At 39.3% G+C, this 20,627-nt stretch overlaps 1 protein-coding gene across 1 annotated transcript in view; it reads left to right on the top strand.

The window, feature by feature from the left end:
- Nucleotides 1–5,315: 5,315 nt before the first annotated feature.
- Nucleotides 5,316–20,627, top strand: part of CGRRF1 (cell growth regulator with ring finger domain 1) — a 28,787-nt gene continuing 13,475 nt past the window's right edge. The window contains exons 1-2 of the mRNA XM_054567544.1: nucleotides 5,316–5,584; nucleotides 17,344–17,483. Of these exons, the coding sequence (XP_054423519.1) occupies nucleotides 5,481–5,584; nucleotides 17,344–17,483 (244 nt within the window). The 5' untranslated portion in view covers nucleotides 5,316–5,480. The remainder of the gene's footprint in view (nucleotides 5,585–17,343; nucleotides 17,484–20,627) is intronic.

Genomic DNA, 20,627 nt, shown 5'->3' with positions numbered 1-20,627 from the left:
GGCTGTCTCCCACATAGTATAATGTTGATTGTTCCAAATTAATGTTTAGATTTGATCTCTATCAACTTCAACTGGTCTTCCCAACTATGGAGCATCATCCAGTGAGAAATCTCCCACACGAAACTTTGCAAACCACTTTTGACATGTTAGATCAGTCACAGCATCTTTTCCATATACTGCACAATTTTTTCTTGAGTTTCAGTTGCATTTTTACCTTTCTTGAAATAATAAAGCATAATATGCTGAAAATGTTGCATATTTTTTCCATCTTCAATGTTAAAATGGCTACAGAAAAATTCATCAATTTTGACACTTTTTTTTAAAAAGCACGCTGATAGGACAGCTGTCACACTACAATCTAACAAAAGTGTTTTGAATGAAGTTAAAGACAACGAAGCACTAACAGAGCCATCTTATGGGGAAAAAAAACAAATAAACATTTTGGTCAACTTAATGGATTACTATCCCCAATGTGTATGAACATTGTCCAACCAGATGAGGGCCTGAATAGAACAAATGAAGAGGAAGAAGGAATTTGTCTTCCCCCAACCCCGCCCGCCTTGCTTTTTCTTCCTGCCTGCCTGCTTGTGCTGAAAGATTGGTCTTCTCCTGCCTTTGGACTGGGATTTATATTACTGATTTCCCTGGTTCTCAGGCCTTTAGACTTGAATTGGAGTTACACCACTGCTTTCCTGGATCTCCAGCTCGTAGATGGCAGCCTGTGGGGCTTCTCAGCCTGTATAATCATGTAGGACAATTCCCTGCAATAAATTAATCAATCTCTCTCCCAATATTTATATCTACCTACATATCTCTGTCCTCACCCCTTCCTCTGGAGAACCCTAATACAATGGCCAATTCTGAGATGTGAAAATAGCTTATTTCACTGACTTTGAGATTCATTTCTCCCCACATTTTAATTTCTCTGAAATCAGGATGCATCTAACAATCCATGTCATCTTACAATTTTGTTCTGGGTGATAAAGGTGGGGCTTAAAGCACCCTAAAATGAATGATGTTTACATTTTGGGGAACTTCACTTGCTTGGGGCCCTTCCAGGCCCTTATATTTAGTTTGTATTTGTAATTTTGTGTTTAATCTCTTAGAATGGGTCCCCTAAGTGGTATGTGCTTCAGGCTCTACATACCCACATCCATCTCTAATGTATCTAATGTATTTTTAGAAGATTAATTCAGTAGGTTGGTGATTAGTATTTACAGGGGATAAGGGAAGAGGGACAGGGATGAGTAGTGAGATATTAGAGATTTAGGATCTAATTTCAGTGAATGACAGCTACATCCATTCATCTGGAGGAAGAAGCCAGAAACTTCAACTCCTGTCCCTCTCTCATGCCCCAATCCGATCCACCATCAATACTTTTACGATAGAGACTCCTAGTTCTCCTTCAAACTATTGTTTTCTCCTTCTATAAGTAATAGAAACCTCTACTTTTAGCCAGATACTCTGAACAAAGACAATTTCCCAGCCTCCCTTGCAGTTAAATGGGGACATGAGGATTAGTTTTGGACAATCGAATCTGTGCTGTATCCTTAGCTTCCTTAAATTGAAGTGGAGTCTCATTCTTCCCCTATGTTTCCTCCCTTTTGCTGGCAGGAATATGAACATGATGGCTGGAGCTGCAGCAGACATATTGGACCATGAGGTGACCTTGGGAAATGGAGCTACATAAAGCAAAATAGAAGCCTGGGTCCCTTGTGCTGTGGAGTACTGTATCAGTCCTGCATTACCTATCTCCAGACTTTCACTTAAAACTGAAATAATGTATCTCAAGTAAGATACTGTTATTATATTTTTGTCACTCAAATAATTTCCTACTAATAATCAATTTCCCTGTAAGACTTCATCACTATGAGAGTTACCAATATTTCTTGGCTGGAATTTTAGAAGAAGCTGTTAATCGATATCCTCATATTTACTCATATCCATGGCAGCCTCCTATCTATGACTTTTGTATACAAGAGCCAAAATAACTGATTCATAATGCAAACTGAATGTCATTCCTGCCTAGGCTGCCATAATAGACTAACACAAACCGTGTGGCAAAAACAAAAATAATTTTCTCACAGTTGTGGAGTCTAGAAGTCCAAGAGTCCAACATCAAGGTGCCAGCAGGCTTCCTTGAGTTGCAGATAGCCGTCTTCTCGCGGTGTCTTCACGTGGCCTTTTCTCTGTATGAGCGTACATGGAGAACAATGACTCTTCCTTTTTTTTTTTTTTCATAAGGACACCAGTCCAATTGGATTAGGACCTCACCCTTATGACTTCACTTAAAGGCCCCATCTCCAAGTACAGCAACGTTGGGGGCTGAAGCTTCAAAATATGAATTTTGGGGGACACAATTCAGTCCATAACACTCCCCTTCTTCAGTCATATCCATGGCCTCTCACCACTCTTAGAGCTGAATAGTTAAAATGACAAGACTCCCATATGACCTGGGCCCTGCGTATCCCCATTTTCATCTCATAGCATGTTCTTCCCCACTCTCCATGTTTTAGTCACACTGGTCTTTCATTTTCTCAGGTATGTTATGATTTCTCCCACCTTGGGGTCCCCCCGCACATGCTGTAGCTTCTGTCCTACATGCTCCTTCTCCCCTCCTGTTCCTTTGCTTGGTAGACTTCTCTCCATCAGCACTCAGCTTAATAATCTGTTCTTCAGGGAAGCCTTCCTTGGTCAACCATATATTTCCCCATTCCCCCATTATATGCTTTCATAGCTTCATGTAGCTCTTTTTAATAGCACTTATCATAATTTTGATTTATCTTTTGTTCAAGATTTTTTGGCTAATGTTTGTCCTTTCCATTAGATGATAAACAAGAGCAGAGGTATGTAATTTTTGGCTTACTTTGTATCCTAATGTCTTCTACAGTATCTGGAACATATCTGACACTCAAGAAACAGTTTCTGGTCCTAGCCAGTGTGGCTCAGTTGGTTGATGTGTGGTCCCATATCCAAAGGGTTGCAGGTTCAATCCCTGGTCCCAGTAGATATGGGAGGCAGCTGATTGATGTTTCTCTCTCACATTGCTGTTTCTCTCTTCCTTCCTCTCTAAAAGCAATGAAGAAAATGTTCTCAGGTGCCCTGGCTGGTATGACTCAGTGGATTGAGTGCTCGCCCGCAAACTGAAACCTTGCTGGTTCGATTCCCGGTCAGGGCACGCGCCTGGTTGAAGGCCAGGGCCCCAGCTGAGGGCATTTAAGGAGCAACCAATGGATGTTTCCCTCCCTTCACACATCGATGTATCTCTCCCTGTCTCCCTCCCTTTCCCCCCCCAAAAAAATAAATTAAAAATCTTAAAAAAAATGTCCTCAGGTAAGGATGAAAAAAAGAAAAAGAAACAGTTTTTGAATGAGTAAGAGGTAAGTGGGAATCGGGTCATGTAGAGGTGAATATGCCAAACAAGGAACTTGGGATTTAATTCTCAAGCATATATAACATGACAATCATGGATTTCTGGTAATGGAGTAAAATAAGATCTGTCTTTAAATGAATCTATGTTGGAAATAAAGTAACAAGTTTCAATGGTCTTAGCAGATATTAAGTGGGAAATAATAAGAACTTGAGTTAAATTTGTGTTAGCACCTGCTCTTTTTGTGAATTCTTCAGTGTTAATCAGGTTTGGTCTCAAGTTTTCCCCACTGCTGGTTTGGAATTTGACTTTCATGGCCTGATTTGTGAATTATCCTTGTTCATCTGTTTTTCATCTTTCAATATGTTGCTGCTATTATTTTATTTCCTGTTCTTCCTTTTTTAGTTATTTTTTAAAATCCCTTTACAATAGTTTTAGAAGAATTTTGGGAGAGATACATATTATAGGTATATAGTTAATAAAACCACTTTAACTTGGAACTCCCTGTTTTTGTTTTCATTATAAAAATTCTTTATTATTTATGGCAATAAAATTGCCTTTCATATTGGCCAAAATTTTTGTTAAGTGACACTGTCAAGTGATGGCAAAACTAAGGATGAAAGGGTGGTAGCATAAATTGATATATTTCTGGAGGGCAGTGTTTTTCTAAAGGCTTAAAATGTACATACTTTTTGAACCAAAGGATCCTCCTCTGGGAATTTATTCCAAAGAAATGATTTAGCTTTAAGAATGTTCATTACAGTGTTATTTATACTTTAAAGATTGTCTGACAATTGGGGGCTGATAAACTATATACTTTCAGAAATCATGTATGTAGTCATTAAAAATGTTGTTAAACCAAGCTTCTCACACAGTCCTACTCCAGAGAATACCCAATACATAGTATTTGCCAAAGGATATTGAAGCCACAGAACAAATTTACCCCATTTTCCTCCAGCACTAATTTTACTGGTGATTTGGAAGTGTGGAGTGACCACTAGTTATCTATCTCAAGGTCCTTCGTCCCTTCCTTCCTTGGTAACCCCACCCCCAGCCCCACCCAAATTTGTAGCAGGGATGTAGCTGCTCAGAATAGCAGACTACATTTCCCAGTCTCTGTGGTAGCTATGTGTGGCCTTAGGACTAAATGCAAACTAATAAAATGTCAGTGGGAGTGTTGTGAGAGACTTCCAGGGAGGCTAACATAATGGAGTGGATTGAACGGGAATGAAGAAAAACGATGTACTTAAAAACTTCCGCTCAAGCTAAAAAAAAGTATGAATACATACATACACACGACACATATTTAATTAGTATTAAAGTGAAAATTAACACAGAAAGTTCAAATATCTAATTCTAGTTTGATAGATGTTGGGGGAAGAAAAAAAAAGAAGGGGATGTGAGAGGACAGCTAATTTATTTCTATGAGCATCGTGATACGCGATGCTAATTTTCCTCTACCATTAAATCCAACTTGAAGAGGCTGACAAGGCTCGTCTAAATTGCATGTGAGGCTCCTCTCGTACAGCGCTTGTTCTAAGTTTTCTAAATAAAACAAGAGCAGATACGGGGTTATTTCACTTTGTAGAACCCAAGATGACGGCCTTCCCCCTCCTCCAAAATTGGCCTCGGCTTTAATCTGTAGGGATTCAGGACTTAAGCTCTGTTACGTGAATTTTGGATTGTGCTTCCTCTCTCTGTCATCAGAAAACCTTAGCTGAGTATTGGACAGAGCTGACCCCAAGTCTATAGATCCTTAGAATTTGCCGCAGAAAAGCGGGGGCTGGAACAGGCGGGCGGAGAAACAGACGGGCGGAGAAGACGCTCGCTGGGAACCAATCCCATGAGTTGGGGCGGAGCAAATCAGGGTCCCGCCCCTCGGGGACGCCAATAACTCGGGACGGCGGGGCGAGCCCCGCATATGACGTGGTGGTAGGCACGTCTCCTCCGTCAGCCTGCGAGGCTGCCCCGACGTCCAGTTTATCAGGACCGCAGGCTAGGGCGGAGGTACGAAGTTTGTCCGCTGCGGGGCACCGTAGTGGCTTTTACCCTGGCGGAGCGGGCTGAGTTGGGCTGGGCGCCGAAGCCCAGTTCAGCTTAGGAGACCCAGATGGCTGCGGTGTTTCTAGTAACGCTCTATGAGTACTCGCCGCATTTCTACATCGCGGTGGTCTTTACCTGCTTCATCGTGACCGCCTGCTTGGTATTGGGATGGTAAGTGCCCCAGAGCTAGTGGCAAGAGACGGAGGGGCAGACAGCTAGGTAGTAGGGTCGCGGTGAGCTGCTGGGGGCATCCCAGTGGGGACGCTGCGGCGCTGGAGTACCTGGGGCTGTCGCGGAGCCGGTGCGGAGGGTTCCAACTGTCTCGGCGAGGAAAACAAGGTGGACACCACACCTGCATCACTGCCGCGCATTACTGCCCGTGGACGATCCCGGTCGCTGCTGGCAAAGGGGGTTGGTGCCGGATTGAGGTCTTTTATTTACCCAGCTTTGTTTCTGGGTAATAAGAAAGGTGCCAGGGGGTAAGTGCCTGGCCTTGGTGTTGGGAGTGAGTGCTTGTTCAAAAGGTTTCTGTCCCGGATTGGGGCCTACTATGTGCTCAAAGTGTCCAGTGAGCTGCGGTACAGTGCACAGACATGGACAGTAAACAAGTTTGATTGTTGTACTTCTGGACTGAGCACTTGGCCTCAGCGGCACTTGTAATAGAACTCCATTGTATCGTGTTTAGAGAAGCCTTATAGATAGAGCTAGTTGAAATCATTTTACTAGTCCATCCGTTAAAGAAAGAGACATGAGCTAAATTGTGAAGAATAAGTGTTTTAAAAAATAAATGGAGTACTGCGTGTGTGGTGGGGAATAGAGCATTTCAGAGAATGCAACATGAGCAGAGACATGTTAGTGAATAAAGCAGGCTGTGTAAAACGATTTTAAAAATACCCTTTGATCACAGTATAAGTGATTAAAGAAAGGACACAAACCCTTGTCATTTTGTGACATCATATGCCATCTTTAGGAACTTAGGAAAGCTTTAACATTTTTCACTGTTCCCCTCACTGTAAGCAGAAGACCATAAAATTCCTTGTTTGTGTATGGGAAAAGATTAAGACCAACTTTACACAATTTGTTATTCTTGGCCCATCAGACTTTATTGTTGTTGTTCTTCAAGAATGTAATTGGAATTAGGAAGTTGTTGCCCAGTTGAGAAAAGTAGTCTTAACACAAGATTTTTAAGTAACTGTAATGTTAATGTTATTCTCTTAAAGAAATACAATTTTTCTCTACTAAGGGAAATAAGTAATTAGTTGATAATTGCATTATATCCTTAATTTTAATTTTCCAGTGGGCCAACTAATTAGATGAGTGAAGGCCATGTCGATAATGACGGCAGCATCTGTGTGTGAAGGGTGGCCAGAAACATCATGTTTACAGTGGTTAAGACACAGACTTTGGTAGCAGACAGACCTAGGTTCAAATCCTGGCTCAGCCAGGTTTGAGACTTGTTTGAAGACTTACTGATACTACATTTAGGTATGGCTTTTCGAAGGGCAGAAGCCTAGGTAATTGTAGAACTTCTGGAATTCTGGGCTAAACATTTCTGAGGCTGCAAGACCATGTCAGTGCTAGTCACTTTCATCCTGATTTGGGTTGAACCACTTATCTTGAGCCTCACCCAACTATTCTCTCCATCTGGGTTAGCTCTATCCATGTAGATAAACTTTTTACTAGCATTTATTTGCTAACCTAAGCCAAGGTCACAGATTGATTGAGTAGAAACAATGAAAACCATCTAGCTCTCCTTAAAACAACTTTCTAATAGTACCCTAGGCTGAAGGCAAATCCATTAATCCACTGTACTCTTCACCCTTGTTATTTCTTTTTTAACTTTCCAAAGTATAATTCCTAGTTGTCCTCTGTCTTCTCTCTCATGGTTCTTAACCTCAGTTCAGTTCTGAGTTTCCTTCCCATTTCTTCTTTTCACTGTTCTCCTTGTCCCGCTGCACTGTGTGGGAGTGGAGAAAGAACAAGAATTTCTGATCATAGGAACCCCAGTAGCAATAGTGAAGAATTATGCAGCTAGAAGTATGGTATTTCTGTTTAACTACATGGTGGTTTCTGTGAGCCCTAGCAGCTCACATTTATTAAACTCCTGTTGTTTGCTGGGCACTGTGCTGAAAGGAGACCAACAAGCCATATACATTTTTTTTTTAAATAGTTTCAGATAATCAGAGACCCTGACTCTGCAGCTACTCCCTGCTTCTTCTTGACTACAGATTATTAAGCTATTGTCTCTCAGCTTCATACCACTGTTATATATTGTGGTTTGTGAATCTGAGGCAGAACCCCTAAGTCACATTTCTTCTTTGCTAGCTGGCAGCCCATGAGGCTTTGCTGTAGGGGAGGGAGAGTGTAAGGCTAGAGAACAAGACTGCTTCCTCTTTGATTATTTTTCTTGCCTGTCTCACCACAGCAATAGTGCCTCACTCTGATACTAACAGTTGGTGCCAGTTTTTTCATTTTATAGTTTCCTACTCTCTTAGAAGCAGCCTCATTGCACCCCTTCAAAGATACCAATACCCTCTCCTCAGATCTGCGTCCCAGCTCCATGGGGGTCCTTCTTCCAAACTTCTAGGCTCTAGTAACTCTTTTTCCTCTATTTCTTGTCCTAGGAATGGTAGTTGCTTCTTACTGTCACTACTTCTTTGATACTCAGTATCCCATTTTTGCTTTTTCAATTCTTTAACATCTGGTTAACATTTTTTTATATTAAATGATTTCTGTTAAAATAACTGATGTGGTTTTGGTCTCTTGACTGGACTGACAAAGATATCAATGAAGAAATTATTACTAAGAGTGGGATCCTAGGAGAAAATCTTCAAAGATTGTGTTGGGAGATTGGTCTGGTCATTTCTTCAGCCCCTTGCCAATGGGAAATATGCTTCTAGTAATACATTGCATACATTGGCGTCACTGTTAGTCAAAATCACTCACCACTTTTGGGTGATTGTGCTAAAATGATTTCTGAAGCAAGTGCCTTGGGGGACCAGGCGGCTAATGCACTTGACCATATGGCAGTAATCATGACTGCAGGACTGAGGGGTGGGTGGGGTGGTTGCTTTTGAGGTCACTGGGGTAGTTTAAGAACAAAACTGACAAACTCAGGTCCTCTCTCAGATAAGTCTTAGAGAATCAGAGAGTTTCTATACAGGGTTCTAAAGCACTTTATTTCCTGTAGCCACAAAACTAAAAATTGAACACAGTTTTAATTGTGCTGATAATAGAATTACACAGCCTTGTAGATGTCTCATTTAGGACACTGATTAGAAAGAAGTGGACCCCTGAAACTTGAAATGGGAACATCTCAATAGACTTGGACAAAGCTGAGAATCTTAAAACCCCAGGTCATTCTGAGCCTTTCTTGTTAATCCAAGCAGCCTGCTTTCCATGTTGGAGAAAACTGACTTTCTCAAAGATTTTGTTATAACCCTGTCTAGGGCACTTGCTTTGCAAAGGGCATCTATACTCAAGACCTGCCTCTGTTATGTTTTGCTTGGAGGCTCAGGGACAAAAATCTGACCTGGTTAGAAATAGCCTAGCCTCTAAAAGAATTATAACATTTTGCTAATGTGTATCATTTGAGAACTTTGGAAATATATGTGAGAATGGATTGTAAATAGGTTAGGCTAAGGAGGACAGAATGTAACACTAGATCCGATCAGACCAGATTTTTTGATCTGGGTGTATTCTCAAGAAATTCTGAATCTGAAGTGTTAAATTCCTACCTAGTTGGCTGAAACTTGGACTCAGAGGTAGCCTTATATTTCATAAGATTGAGTTGCTGGAACTTTCCTCACATATTGAGGAAGAAATCTGAAGGCTTAGGAAGATAGGAATATCGGACTGGATGTATTATGTGCAATATGCACACCCGCCCCTCTATTGCATTCTTCAAGGGGGCACAGAAGATACACTTTTCATGAAGGCACTGAGAAGTATATCACTGAGAGGAGACATATCCTTGAGAATCTCTGGCACCTGCCTTGTCTAGACTGTTTATGATGGTGAGAGATGCTACCCTTAGGGTAGGCTTCCTGACTTAAAGTCTAGTGGCAGCACGTAACCACAGGAGGCAAGGTGGGCATATGTTCCATTATGGGTAGTGGAAGACATAGCAGAGAATGTTTTGGCTTGCTGGGATCTTTGGCACTGCCTCATGGATTACAGTGTCCCTGGGGATAAAGTAGACGGGTGGCCTACAAAACGTTACATGAACTGCATAGAAGGTAAAATTCCAAGTCTGGAGCCAGAAACCTAACTTGAGTCACAACAATGGAGAGTTATGACCTTTCACCAGTTTCCAGGTGGAGGCCCATCCATAGACGGGGAGCTTCTGACTGAAGGGGAGGTCAGGTCCCCTTGGGGAAGCAGCCTGTTACCCTTCAGTACTGCCGCAAGGGCACACTGTAAATCATCCTCCAGACCTTTCTCAAAGGCTGTTGTCTCTCAGCTATAAACATACTCTTCTGTACTCTGCTTTTTGATACCAGGGCTGGCTGGGACTTCGCAAACCACATTTCTCTTTGTGCTAGTTTGCTGTCTTCTTCCCTTTTCCTCCTCAACTTCTTCCTCCTCCAGCCCTCTAGTCTCTTTCTTAAAAGTTTGCTCCCTTTTCCTGGTCTATGTTTCGGCACCATTGGCCTCCACCCGGGCAGCGACAGTCGGCCCACATCACAGCAGCTTCTTTTAGTTTATGATTTCCCCTCTCCCCTAGGACCAGCCTCACGGCACTCCTTCAAAGACATCAACAGCGGCTGGCCAGAGCTCCTACCGAAAAGACCTGGGTCCCAGCTCCTGGGGATCCCGTCTCCAAGTTTCTAACTTGTCGTAATCCCCACTTTTCTGTGTCCCCAGCCCTAGGGGACATGATAACTGCTTCATGCCAGGATGGTGTCTGCCTTCTGGCAGCCCTGCCTGAAACGCTGGCCTTGACTCCTTTTTCATCTCACTTGGCAAATGCATTAGGTTGTTTGTGTGTGATGAGGCTGGTGATGAGGGACAGATTTCTCCCTAGGAAAAGGATATGATTTGACTTTGTATTTGCTTAGGGTGCAAAATATATGATGCATTGGCAAGAATTTTCTTGGAACATTTTAGAAGAAAACCCAAAGCTCTAGAAATGGCATTTCAAACAGTAGGGCCATAAGAGCTCTTATTCTAACCCTTCTTTTTTCTAATTAAGGGTTCTGAATTTTAGAGATTGAGTTATTTTTTTCAAAGTTATATCATTGCACAGCAGTTCCCTCCGATTAGCCCTCCCCCTCTACCAGGGATATCTTCAGGAATGGTTTTCAGTGTGCTGATCCAGTCTCAGTATTGAGCTAGCCAAGTGGGACCACTTTTGGGAGACTGGGCAAGAGAGGAGGCCCTGCAAACTGCCTCTGTGTTTTCCACAAGCTGAAAGGGTGATAAAAATTGTCTACCGCTGAGCTTGAAACTTCAGCCTCAAAGTAACCTTTATTCATGAGGGACTCCATGAGACTTTAGACACAAAGAAAGGAGGTCATTTCTGCTTTAGCTACCGAAAAGAAGCTTAGGAAGTGTGTGCAGGGTAAGGTATTTTACGTGCAATATGAAAAAATGTGGACAGAATTAGAAGCCCACAGGTAACTGTTGTACTGGAAGTTGAAACATTATGAACAAGTACAACAAACAATTTAGAAATGGAAAAAAACCCCAGAATTATAAAAAAAAAAATCTGGGAGGATTAAGTATAAAATTATAACAGCAAAGGAAAGAGAGTGGAAAATTCTCTTTGTGGAAAAGAAGGAGGTCTCAGTTTATATAAAAGGCAAGGTAATGAATGTTAAGAAATATTTATTTAGCTGGTATTTCATTACTAAAAGTTACCAAAATGACTTTTAGTGGGGAAAAAAGATAATGATGGAATTGATTGAAAAGGAAATCAACTTTCTATTTTACCATTTTATTTCTAATATCATACCAGCCATGATCTGATACACAAGACATAAATATCTTTATTCAAGTTTTTTATTAAAAATGTGGAAAAGGCCAGATGTAAGGATGGTGGCCAGAGACACATCACTGGCTCTACTTTCCAGTATTTCACAGAACCATTTGTCAGCACTCATTTTGGATTGCTATTTAACCAATCTCCAATTTTTAACCTTATTCCACAGCATTTATGCACATTGGCTTTTGAATAATACATTGAAGATGGAAATATTGGTCCACATCAAACAAGTTGAAATTGTGAAAGTTGCAGACTTTTGTACAAAAATAAGCATGTTCACGCTGGGTCAGGCCTGTGAAAAGGTTTATGATGATACTAAGCTGAAAGGTCATCCTGAGTCATCAGTGTATCGGCTGTCCCAAAAAACAGCTTACATGACCTTAGATACATTAGATTACACGACTTTAGAATAAGAGACGTGGTCAGACTACGGTGTCACTGTGTCACACAGTGAATTCCACCCCGTGCACCACCCCCCTCTTCTCCCAGAGCACGAGGATGTCGGGAACAGGGCTGGCAAAGTTGAGTATGGACCTTGACTAAGTGCTGGCTGCTCTAGCCATGCTTGGCTAACTCCTTTAAGAGGACAGGAATACTAAAATGTCTGACATTGTAATTGAGAAATGTACAGTGTTAGGACATAATTCAGATCAGGCAGGAACGAAAAGCCAAAGAGCAAATCCATTAACCTTAAAGGAAAAGCTTAATACTTTGTGTTAAAATTAAGAACTCTGTTCATCAAAAGATACCGTTATGAACATGAAAAGACAAGATGTAGAAGGGATGAAGATAAATCCAAAAAAGGGTTCATATTCAGGACATCAGAAGAATTCCTATCAATAAGAAAATTAAAGACAGACCAGTAGAAAAACAGGGAAGAACTGGACAAGGGCTTTCACAGAAGAAGATATTCAAGTAGCAATAAACATAAAAAGTGTTCAACCTCACTAGTCATCAGGGGAATAGAAATTGAAACCAAATGCAATACCACCACACACCTACCACGATGACTAATAATGTTTTGGCAAGGATATGGAGCAAGGGGAGCATTCATTCATTGCCTGTGGGCGTGTAAATGGACACCACCACCTAGAACAGGTGTGTGCATTTTCCACTAAAGTTGAAGAAGCACAGACCTCATGGCTGAGAAATCCCCTTCCCAGTGTACACCTAACAAATACATGTATGTGCACTGAGAGTCTTGTATGAAAATGTTCACACATGCATTATTTATAATGGCCAAAATGCAAGAGCCACTTAAATGTCCATTAAGAGTAGAATGAATAAGCAAATTATGGTATGTTTACACAACAGAATACTATACGTCCACAAAAATGCACTAAGTGTAGCTATATGGTTGAATATTCAAGCAAAATGTTATAAAATAGGAAATAAAAGTATACATGGCATACTTCCTCTTATATAAAATTCCAAAACTAAGTTATAGTTACTGAAGTCAGTCTAGTGGAGCGGGAAAGGATAGCTTGGGCATCAACACAAGGAAACATTGTTTTGATTTTTAACCTGAATAACAGTTACTATGTAATTCACTCAACAATGTTTTGTGTACTTTTCAGTATATGTTATCCTCCACCATAAAAAGTTTACATGAGATAAAATAGGCCAAAGATTAAGCAAGATTCATAGTATCAATTTTAAAAGAGTATATGAGCTAAATCAAGGCTGTTAGGATATTAGGAAATATAGACACAAGATTATGCATCAGGAAGAGAAATAAAAAACCCAGAGAGGTGAATTTATTTTAATAATAGCTGTGCTTTGTCAATTCTTGATGTGATGCTGGACCAAGCAGCCTTGGATAACCATGCTTAAAGAAAAGCACCACTTTACATCTCAAGTTGTTTCATTCTGTAGTATATACAAAGCCAGAGAACAGATATGGTATATCTTTCTACAATATTGATTTTACATAAAGACTTGAAGAAATATTTTTATATTAAAACCAGATATATCATGGAGACTATAAAGCATATTACAAAGGAATTTCATGTTCACAACAGGCTGCTTCCAGTTATTTCCCCAAAGCCTTGCCTTTTGAAGTTTCTGGCTCCTGTATCTTTAAGAATTCTTTAATTGAAATTTTTAGGTGCAACACGATTGAGTACCTGAAATACAGTGCTTGAACCTACTGTAGAAATGAACTCCGTGAGATCTGAATCCTAGCTTTTACTGTTGGTGGTGTGGGAATAAGGAGCTGGGCAGAGGGGGTGAAGGAAAAAAGGGTGGGGGAAGGTAGGGAGAATTAAAATTATGAGGAAGGGGCCAGGGAATGTAATGAGTATGTATAGAGTGCTTTCTCCTCATTTGTTCTTTTCACTCCAAGGGTTGAAGGAAGGAAGGGGAAGGCATGGTCTCACGGCTGTCATAGGAAGGTTATGTCTTGTGTCCTACCACTCCACATGCCTGACCGAACCTTCAAAAGGGGCAGTGGTGAGCAGTGGAGCCAGAACCTGGGGCGTGCTTGATTCTGAAAATAAAAAAGGAGAAGTTACTGGGTTGTTTATTTTTCTGTTTTCTCCCTAGCTCTTCGACCAACTCCTAAGTCTCCTCCATCATCATTATCATTGCTAGCTCTTGTGTAGTGCCAAGCCCTGTTAAAAACTTTTACAGGTGGGGTAACAGTTCCACAGAGGTGGAGTGATTGCTTAGGGACACATGGCTGTTGTGTCTTATTCCCAATTTTAGGAGGAAAGCAGCTTTTCAAGTATGATGTGAACTGTACATTTTTTATTGCTTTTGCTGCCCTTTATCAGGTGACGTTCCTTTACATTCCTAGTTTGCTGATGGATTTTATCAGGAATAGACATTAGATTTTAGCTAGTGCTTTTTCTGCATGTATTGAGATGATCATATTGGTTTTTTTTAACTCCATTAATATGGTGAATTACGTTAAAGTTTTAATGTTATGCCAAGCCAACCTTTCATTCGTGAGATAAACCTCACTAGGTCATGATGTATTAATCTTTTTATATATTGTTGGATTTAATTTGCTAAGAATTTTTGCATCTATGTTTCTGAGTGATGTTAGCCTGTAGTTTTCTTGTACTGTCCCTGTTCCTCCTCTGCAGACTTCCCTTACGTGTATGTTAGACTGACTGAGGTTGGCCCTCAGCTCACTGTTCTCTTGTTCAGCCTTTTTCCTCTGTGTTTCCTTTTGGATACTTTCTGTTGCTAGGTCTTCAAATTCACTAATATTTTGAGTTGTAATGTCTAACTTGCTGTTAATCCCATTCAATGTGTTTTTCATCTCAAACATTGTATTTTTCACCTTCAGCAATGGATTTGGGTCTTTTTTAATCTTTCATATCTCTGTATAATATGCTCAATCTTTATCTTCTTTGAAAAGTGTAGTTACAACAATTATTTTGATGTCTTTGTCTACTAATTCTTTTATCTGTATCATATCATTTCTGGGGTCTATTTCTATTGATTAGTTTCTCCTCTTATTGTGGGTCATATTTTTCTGTTTCTTTGCATGCTTGGTAATTTTTTATTGAATGCTAAACATTGTAAATTTTCCTTTATCTAGTGCTGGATGTTTTGTATTCATATAAATATTCTTGAGGTTTGTTTTGGGATGCAGTTAACATACTTGGAAATAGTTTGATCTGTTAGAGGTTTGCTTTTCAGCTTTTTTAGGTAGAACCATAACAGTCTTATCCAACTGTTCTATTAAATTAAATTAACCTAGAGTGAAATCTTATTCCATTTGTTAATTTTATTGGCTTTTTCTTGCATTCAATTTGTTCATGTTGTTTTGAAATTTTAGTTTGCAGACTAAATTTTAGTGGAAGTTTTCCCCCTCCCTTTGTTCCCCTCCTTGCTTTTTAACCATTTTGCAGTTGCCTCCACCCAGATTTCTAGACAACCCCCTGCTCCCTGGTCAAGGACCAGGGCTTATAGTGACAGTTCTGTCCCACATTGATATTGGCCTAACCCAGCTCCTGGATTCGAGTTATGAACCTGGCCCTGGCCCTTGTCTTGAGTGGACAACCCCTAAGGCTTTCTTACTGTGTGAAAGCTTATTGCCACTGGCTACTGCCAGATTCAGAACCTGTCAAGTTATAATGTAAGCCTTATGCGTTACTTTATATGTTTTACCTTTTTCAGATTCATAAAGATGTCTTTGAGCCCAACTATGTCTCTTCTTTCCAACATTTTAGTATTAAATTTTTCAAACATACCATACGTACAATGAAAGAATTATACAGTAAATACACACGTGCCTATCACTTAGGTTCTATATAATCGTTTTTGTTATAATGTCTTTATTACATATTTGTCCTGATCCATCCATCCTTTCAGCTACCCACCAGTCCATCTTTTTTGTTGATCATTTCAAAGTAACTTGTATTCCTTACCCAAAAGCATTGCATAGAGTTCAGTATTTGTTTTTGTTTATAGTATTTCTTTTGAAGTATAATTTACATACAATGTAGTGTACAAATCTTAAGTGTTATCAAACATATCATCTATACAGCTCAAACCCTAGGAAGATATAGAATATTACCATCCCCAGAGAAAGTTCCCATATGCCCTTTCCCAGTCGGTCTATACTCTATGCCCCAGAAGGAACCATTGTTCTGCTTTTTATTTTGACTGTAGATGACTTTTGCCTGCTCTCAAGTTTCATATTATGGAACCAGCATGTACTCATTTGTGTCAGGTTTCTTCTGCACAGCACGTTGTTTTTGAGATTTAACCATGTGGTTGTAGCAATAATTTCTTCCTTTTCATAGCTGTTTTCTTCCATTCCTTTGTTTACATACACCACAGTTTGTTTACTCATTTCAGCAGGATCTTCTTTTTTAAGATTTTATTTAAAGAGCGGGGAAGGGAGGGAGAAAGAGAGAGAGAGAAACGTCACTGTGAGAGAGAAACATCAATTGGTTGCCTCTCACATGTGCCCCAACTGGGAACCAGGCCCATAACCCCGGCATATGCCCTGACTGGCAATCGAACCTGTGACCTATGCTTTGTGGGAGGGCGCCAAACCAACTGAGAGCCATGCCATTCAGGGCTCAGTGGGTCTTTTTTGATTCGTCTTTTTATTTTTATCTCTCACTAGTAAGTGTTTGGAGAGAAGAGAGTACATCCAAATACGAATCTAACTGCCAGCTTAACCCAAAGTCCCTTGGGTAAATTAATGTATATTCACTTTCAGTTATTTTATTTAAATTGAGTAAACCTAGCTGCTTTCTTATTTTATAAGGAATTGAATTTAGTGAGCCCTGGTCAGATAGCGCAGTTGGTTAAGAGTGTTGTCCCGATACTCTAAGGTTGCTGTTTTGATCCCCAGTCGGGACACATACAAGAACCAAACATTTAATGCATAAATAAGTGGCACAACAAATTTCTGTTTCTCTCTCTCTCCCTGTCTCTCTTTCTAAAATCAATAAATAAAATATTTTTAAAAGAATTGAATTTAGTCCCTTTTATTTTTCCTTCTAAGTCTGTTCAGTATGCATTATCACATTTTTACATGAAATGTAAAAGAAATGCAATATAAATGAAGAGCTATATTTGGTGTTTAAAAGTTATCTTGTCCTATAAATAATATCAAATAGTCTGCATATTAAATATATATTTTTTATATCATTATAAAAATTTAACAATTCTGTCATGTTTTTGCTGTTACAATAGGTACAATTTATAACCAGTATACTCTTTTGTGTTAACAGTAGAACGTTGTTTCAAGAGTATGTTGATTCAGCCAACTGAACAATATATTGCAATTCTATGGGACCTCTAATCTCTCTTATTTCCGGATTAATTCTCTAATATAAAATGTATATTGAGTAACTTAATCTCTTTTTCTGATACTTACATTAAAAGGATTAACTAATGAAGCACATATTCTACATACAACAAAATTTCAGCATTTGTTAAGATTATATATTAATTTATTTTTACCTTTCTTCAGGTTTGGTTGGGATGTTCCAGTAATTCTCAGAAATTCAGAAGAGACCCAGTTCAACACAAGAGTTTTCAAAAAGCAAATGAGACAAGTCAAGAATCCTTTTGGCTTAGAGATCTCTAACCCATCTTCAGCTTCAATTACAAGTTGGTGGCTGTTTTCTAAAGATTTTTCTATCCCCCTTTTTAGCCTTTTAATTTTCTTTCTCTATTGCTTTCTCTTCATTAGCCATAACATACATTTATTGAGTACCTGTTTTGTTCCAGGAGCTGTACTAAATACTCAGATACAAAGATTAATAATTCACAGTCTTTGCTCCTAAGGAACTTACCAACTAGCAAGCAGAGGCATTTGAGAAAAATAAAGTATCTCAGGTGTTAATAAGAAAAGTTTGTTAACGCACTGTGCCATTTCCATTGGTCTTCAGTGTAATAATGGTGTGATGTAAATACAGTTAATGTAAGGTGGCTAGCCTGGAGAACAGCTGTCTTAAAATCTGAAATTTTGGTATTTTGGTATAAAATTATCTTAGTAGATGGTAGTAATAGATCGTAGTTGTTTCTGTACTTGGAAATAAATTGTTTGCAAGACTATCTAGGAATCAGTGGAATGAAAGAGAAGGGCCAGGGCTAGGAACAGGTAAGATAGAAAAGTCGAGGATCACTCAAATTCTTTGCTTGGGTCCTTCATAGGCAGGTCCTTTTACAGAGATAAGGAAATAGGAGGAACAGCAGGTTTTGGAAGGAAGGTAATGAATTCAGTTTGGAACTTTTGGACTTGTAAATGCTTTTGTGGCAGTTCAGTAGAGATAGAGAATAGGTAGTTCTAGACAGGGGAAAGTGGTGGAGGGAAAATGGAGACAAATGTATTTGAACAATAAAAAGAAATTTAAAACAATATGCAAAAGAGAATAAAAGAAAAGAAGTACAAAGCATTGTAAGAAAATATTAGGAACAACTATGGCAAAAAAAACTGGACAATCTGGACAATATGGATAAATTCCTAGAAACATGCAGTCTTTCAAAACTGATTCAGGAACCATAAGAAAATATGAATAGACAGATTACAACTAATGAAATTGAAGCAGTAATCAAAGAATTCCCAACAAAGTTCTTTATGTAATGGCTTCACAGGTGAACTTTACCAAACATTCAAAGAACTGACACCTATCCTTTCCAAACTATTCCAAAAAAATTCAAGAGTAAGGGAAGATTCCCAAACTCACTTGATAAGGACAGCATTATCCTAATTACAAAACTAGATAAAGATACTACAAAGAAAATTATAGGCCAATATACTTGATAAACATAGATGCTAAAATCCTCAACAAAATATTAGCAAACTGGATCCAGCAATGCATCAAAAAGATCTTACACCATGATCAAGTGGGATTTATTCTGAGATGCAAGGGTAGTACAGTATCTGCAAATCAATATACATGGTATACCATAGTAAAAAAATGAAGGATAAAAATCACATGATCACATCAATAGATGCAGAAAAAGCATTTGATAAAATCCTGCTCTCAATTATGATAAAAACTCTCCACAAAGTGGGAATAGAGAAAACGTACCTCAATGTAATAAAGGCCATATATGACAAACCCGCAGCCAATGTCATACTCAATGGACAAAAAAGTATTTCTCCTAAAATTGTGAACAAGACAGGGATGTGTGCTTTCACCACTCTTATTCAACATAGTACTGGAAATACTAGCCACAACAATCAGATAAGAAGAAGAAATAAAAGACATCTAATTGGTAAGGAAAAAGTAAAATTTTCTTTATTTGCAGATGACATTTTACTGTATATAGAGACCCCTAAAGATTCCACCAAAAACTACTACAACTGATAAATGAATTCAGTAAAGTAGCAGGATACAAAAATTAATATCCAGAAATCAATGGTATTTTATACATCAATAACGAACTATCAGAAAGGAAAACTAAGAAAAAGAAGAATGGGTAGTTCTAGATACTATTCTTTAGCTCTACAAGGTTTTCTTGGCTGAGATTCTATCACCTTTTATACTTGCTCACATTTTTGGTATCTAAAAACAAACAACCCAAAGCTTTCTCAACTTTTCTTCTTATTCTAGCTACTCTCCTATTTCTCTTTCTCTCTTCAAAGCCAGATTTCTTAAAAGTGGTTTGCATTTGCCTTCTTCTCTTAGTCTGCTTTCCTTTTACTCCTGAAAGCAGTGTAATCTGATTTTTACCTATACGAGGTCTGTCCAGAAAGTATCCAGCCATGCTTTATGAAAAACAGACATTTATTAAACAAGATCCAAGAAACATTACATAGGACAATGATGCCTCACTTCCATTCAAAGTAGGCACCTTGGGGCCTCACACAGTTCTCTCAATTGCCATCAGCTGCCCTGTTGTATTTTCCTGAATCTCTTCAATGGTCTGAAATGTCTTCCCTTTCAAAGGTGATTTTAGTTTTGGGAAAAGCCAGAGGTTACGGGCACCAAATCTGGGCTGTAGTGGGGCTGAGTCACCTGGGTGATTTGATGTTTTGCCAAAAAACGCTGCACGAGACATGATACATGGGCAGGTGCGTGGTTGTGATGAAGCTGCCAGTCACCAGTTGCCCATAGCCATGGCCTTCTGAATCATCTGAATAATTTATGCAGAGGAGTGTTGAAGCTTAATGCAAATTTTAATGCAGATTCATTGCTCTACTCGTTCAGTCATTTTGAATGACCTCCACAGAATGCACCTGGTCACTCAATGGTGTCTACCATCCCTACTGACTAGTACAATGAAGTTTTCATTGTTCAAACATGCACATTCCAGCCCACTCTCCTTGGCTCCCAGGTTACATTAATGTCGCACAAACCATTCTCATTATATTGACAGTGGTGGGACTTTTTCCAGAAAGACCTCGTATCCCTCCATTGAAGTGGCTTTCTCCAAGGTCACTAATTAGCACGTCTGCCCCACACCTCCGGCCCCCAGCAGTCATAAAGTTTACTGGACTCTTTCCAGGTCCGAGTTAGTGCTCTCTCTGCAGTGTTTAACAGTTACCCAGTCCTTTCTTCTTGACATCCTGCTCCCTTATCCTCTGTGAACTTTCTTGTCATCTCCCTGCCTCTAACTTCCAGAGTCAGTTGTCAAAAATGAGTGTACTAGTCAATAAGGATTATCAACCTTAAGTTGACTGACAATGAAAAAAATAGAAAATTTCTTAATCTTCTTAACTATAAATACTATACTGTGTTTGCATGTATATATGTATATATGTATGTGTATATATACACACACACACACACACATACACAAAAC

This window comes from Pteronotus mesoamericanus, unplaced genomic scaffold, assembly GCF_021234165.1.
Source record: "Pteronotus mesoamericanus isolate MK-2021 breed Mesoamerican mustached bat unplaced genomic scaffold, CSHL_Meso_final contig_182, whole genome shotgun sequence".
Classification (NCBI taxonomy): Eukaryota; Metazoa; Chordata; class Mammalia; order Chiroptera; family Mormoopidae; genus Pteronotus; species Pteronotus mesoamericanus.
Note: the sequence above shows the minus strand (reverse complement) of the source record. Positions and strands in the feature narration are given on the sequence as shown.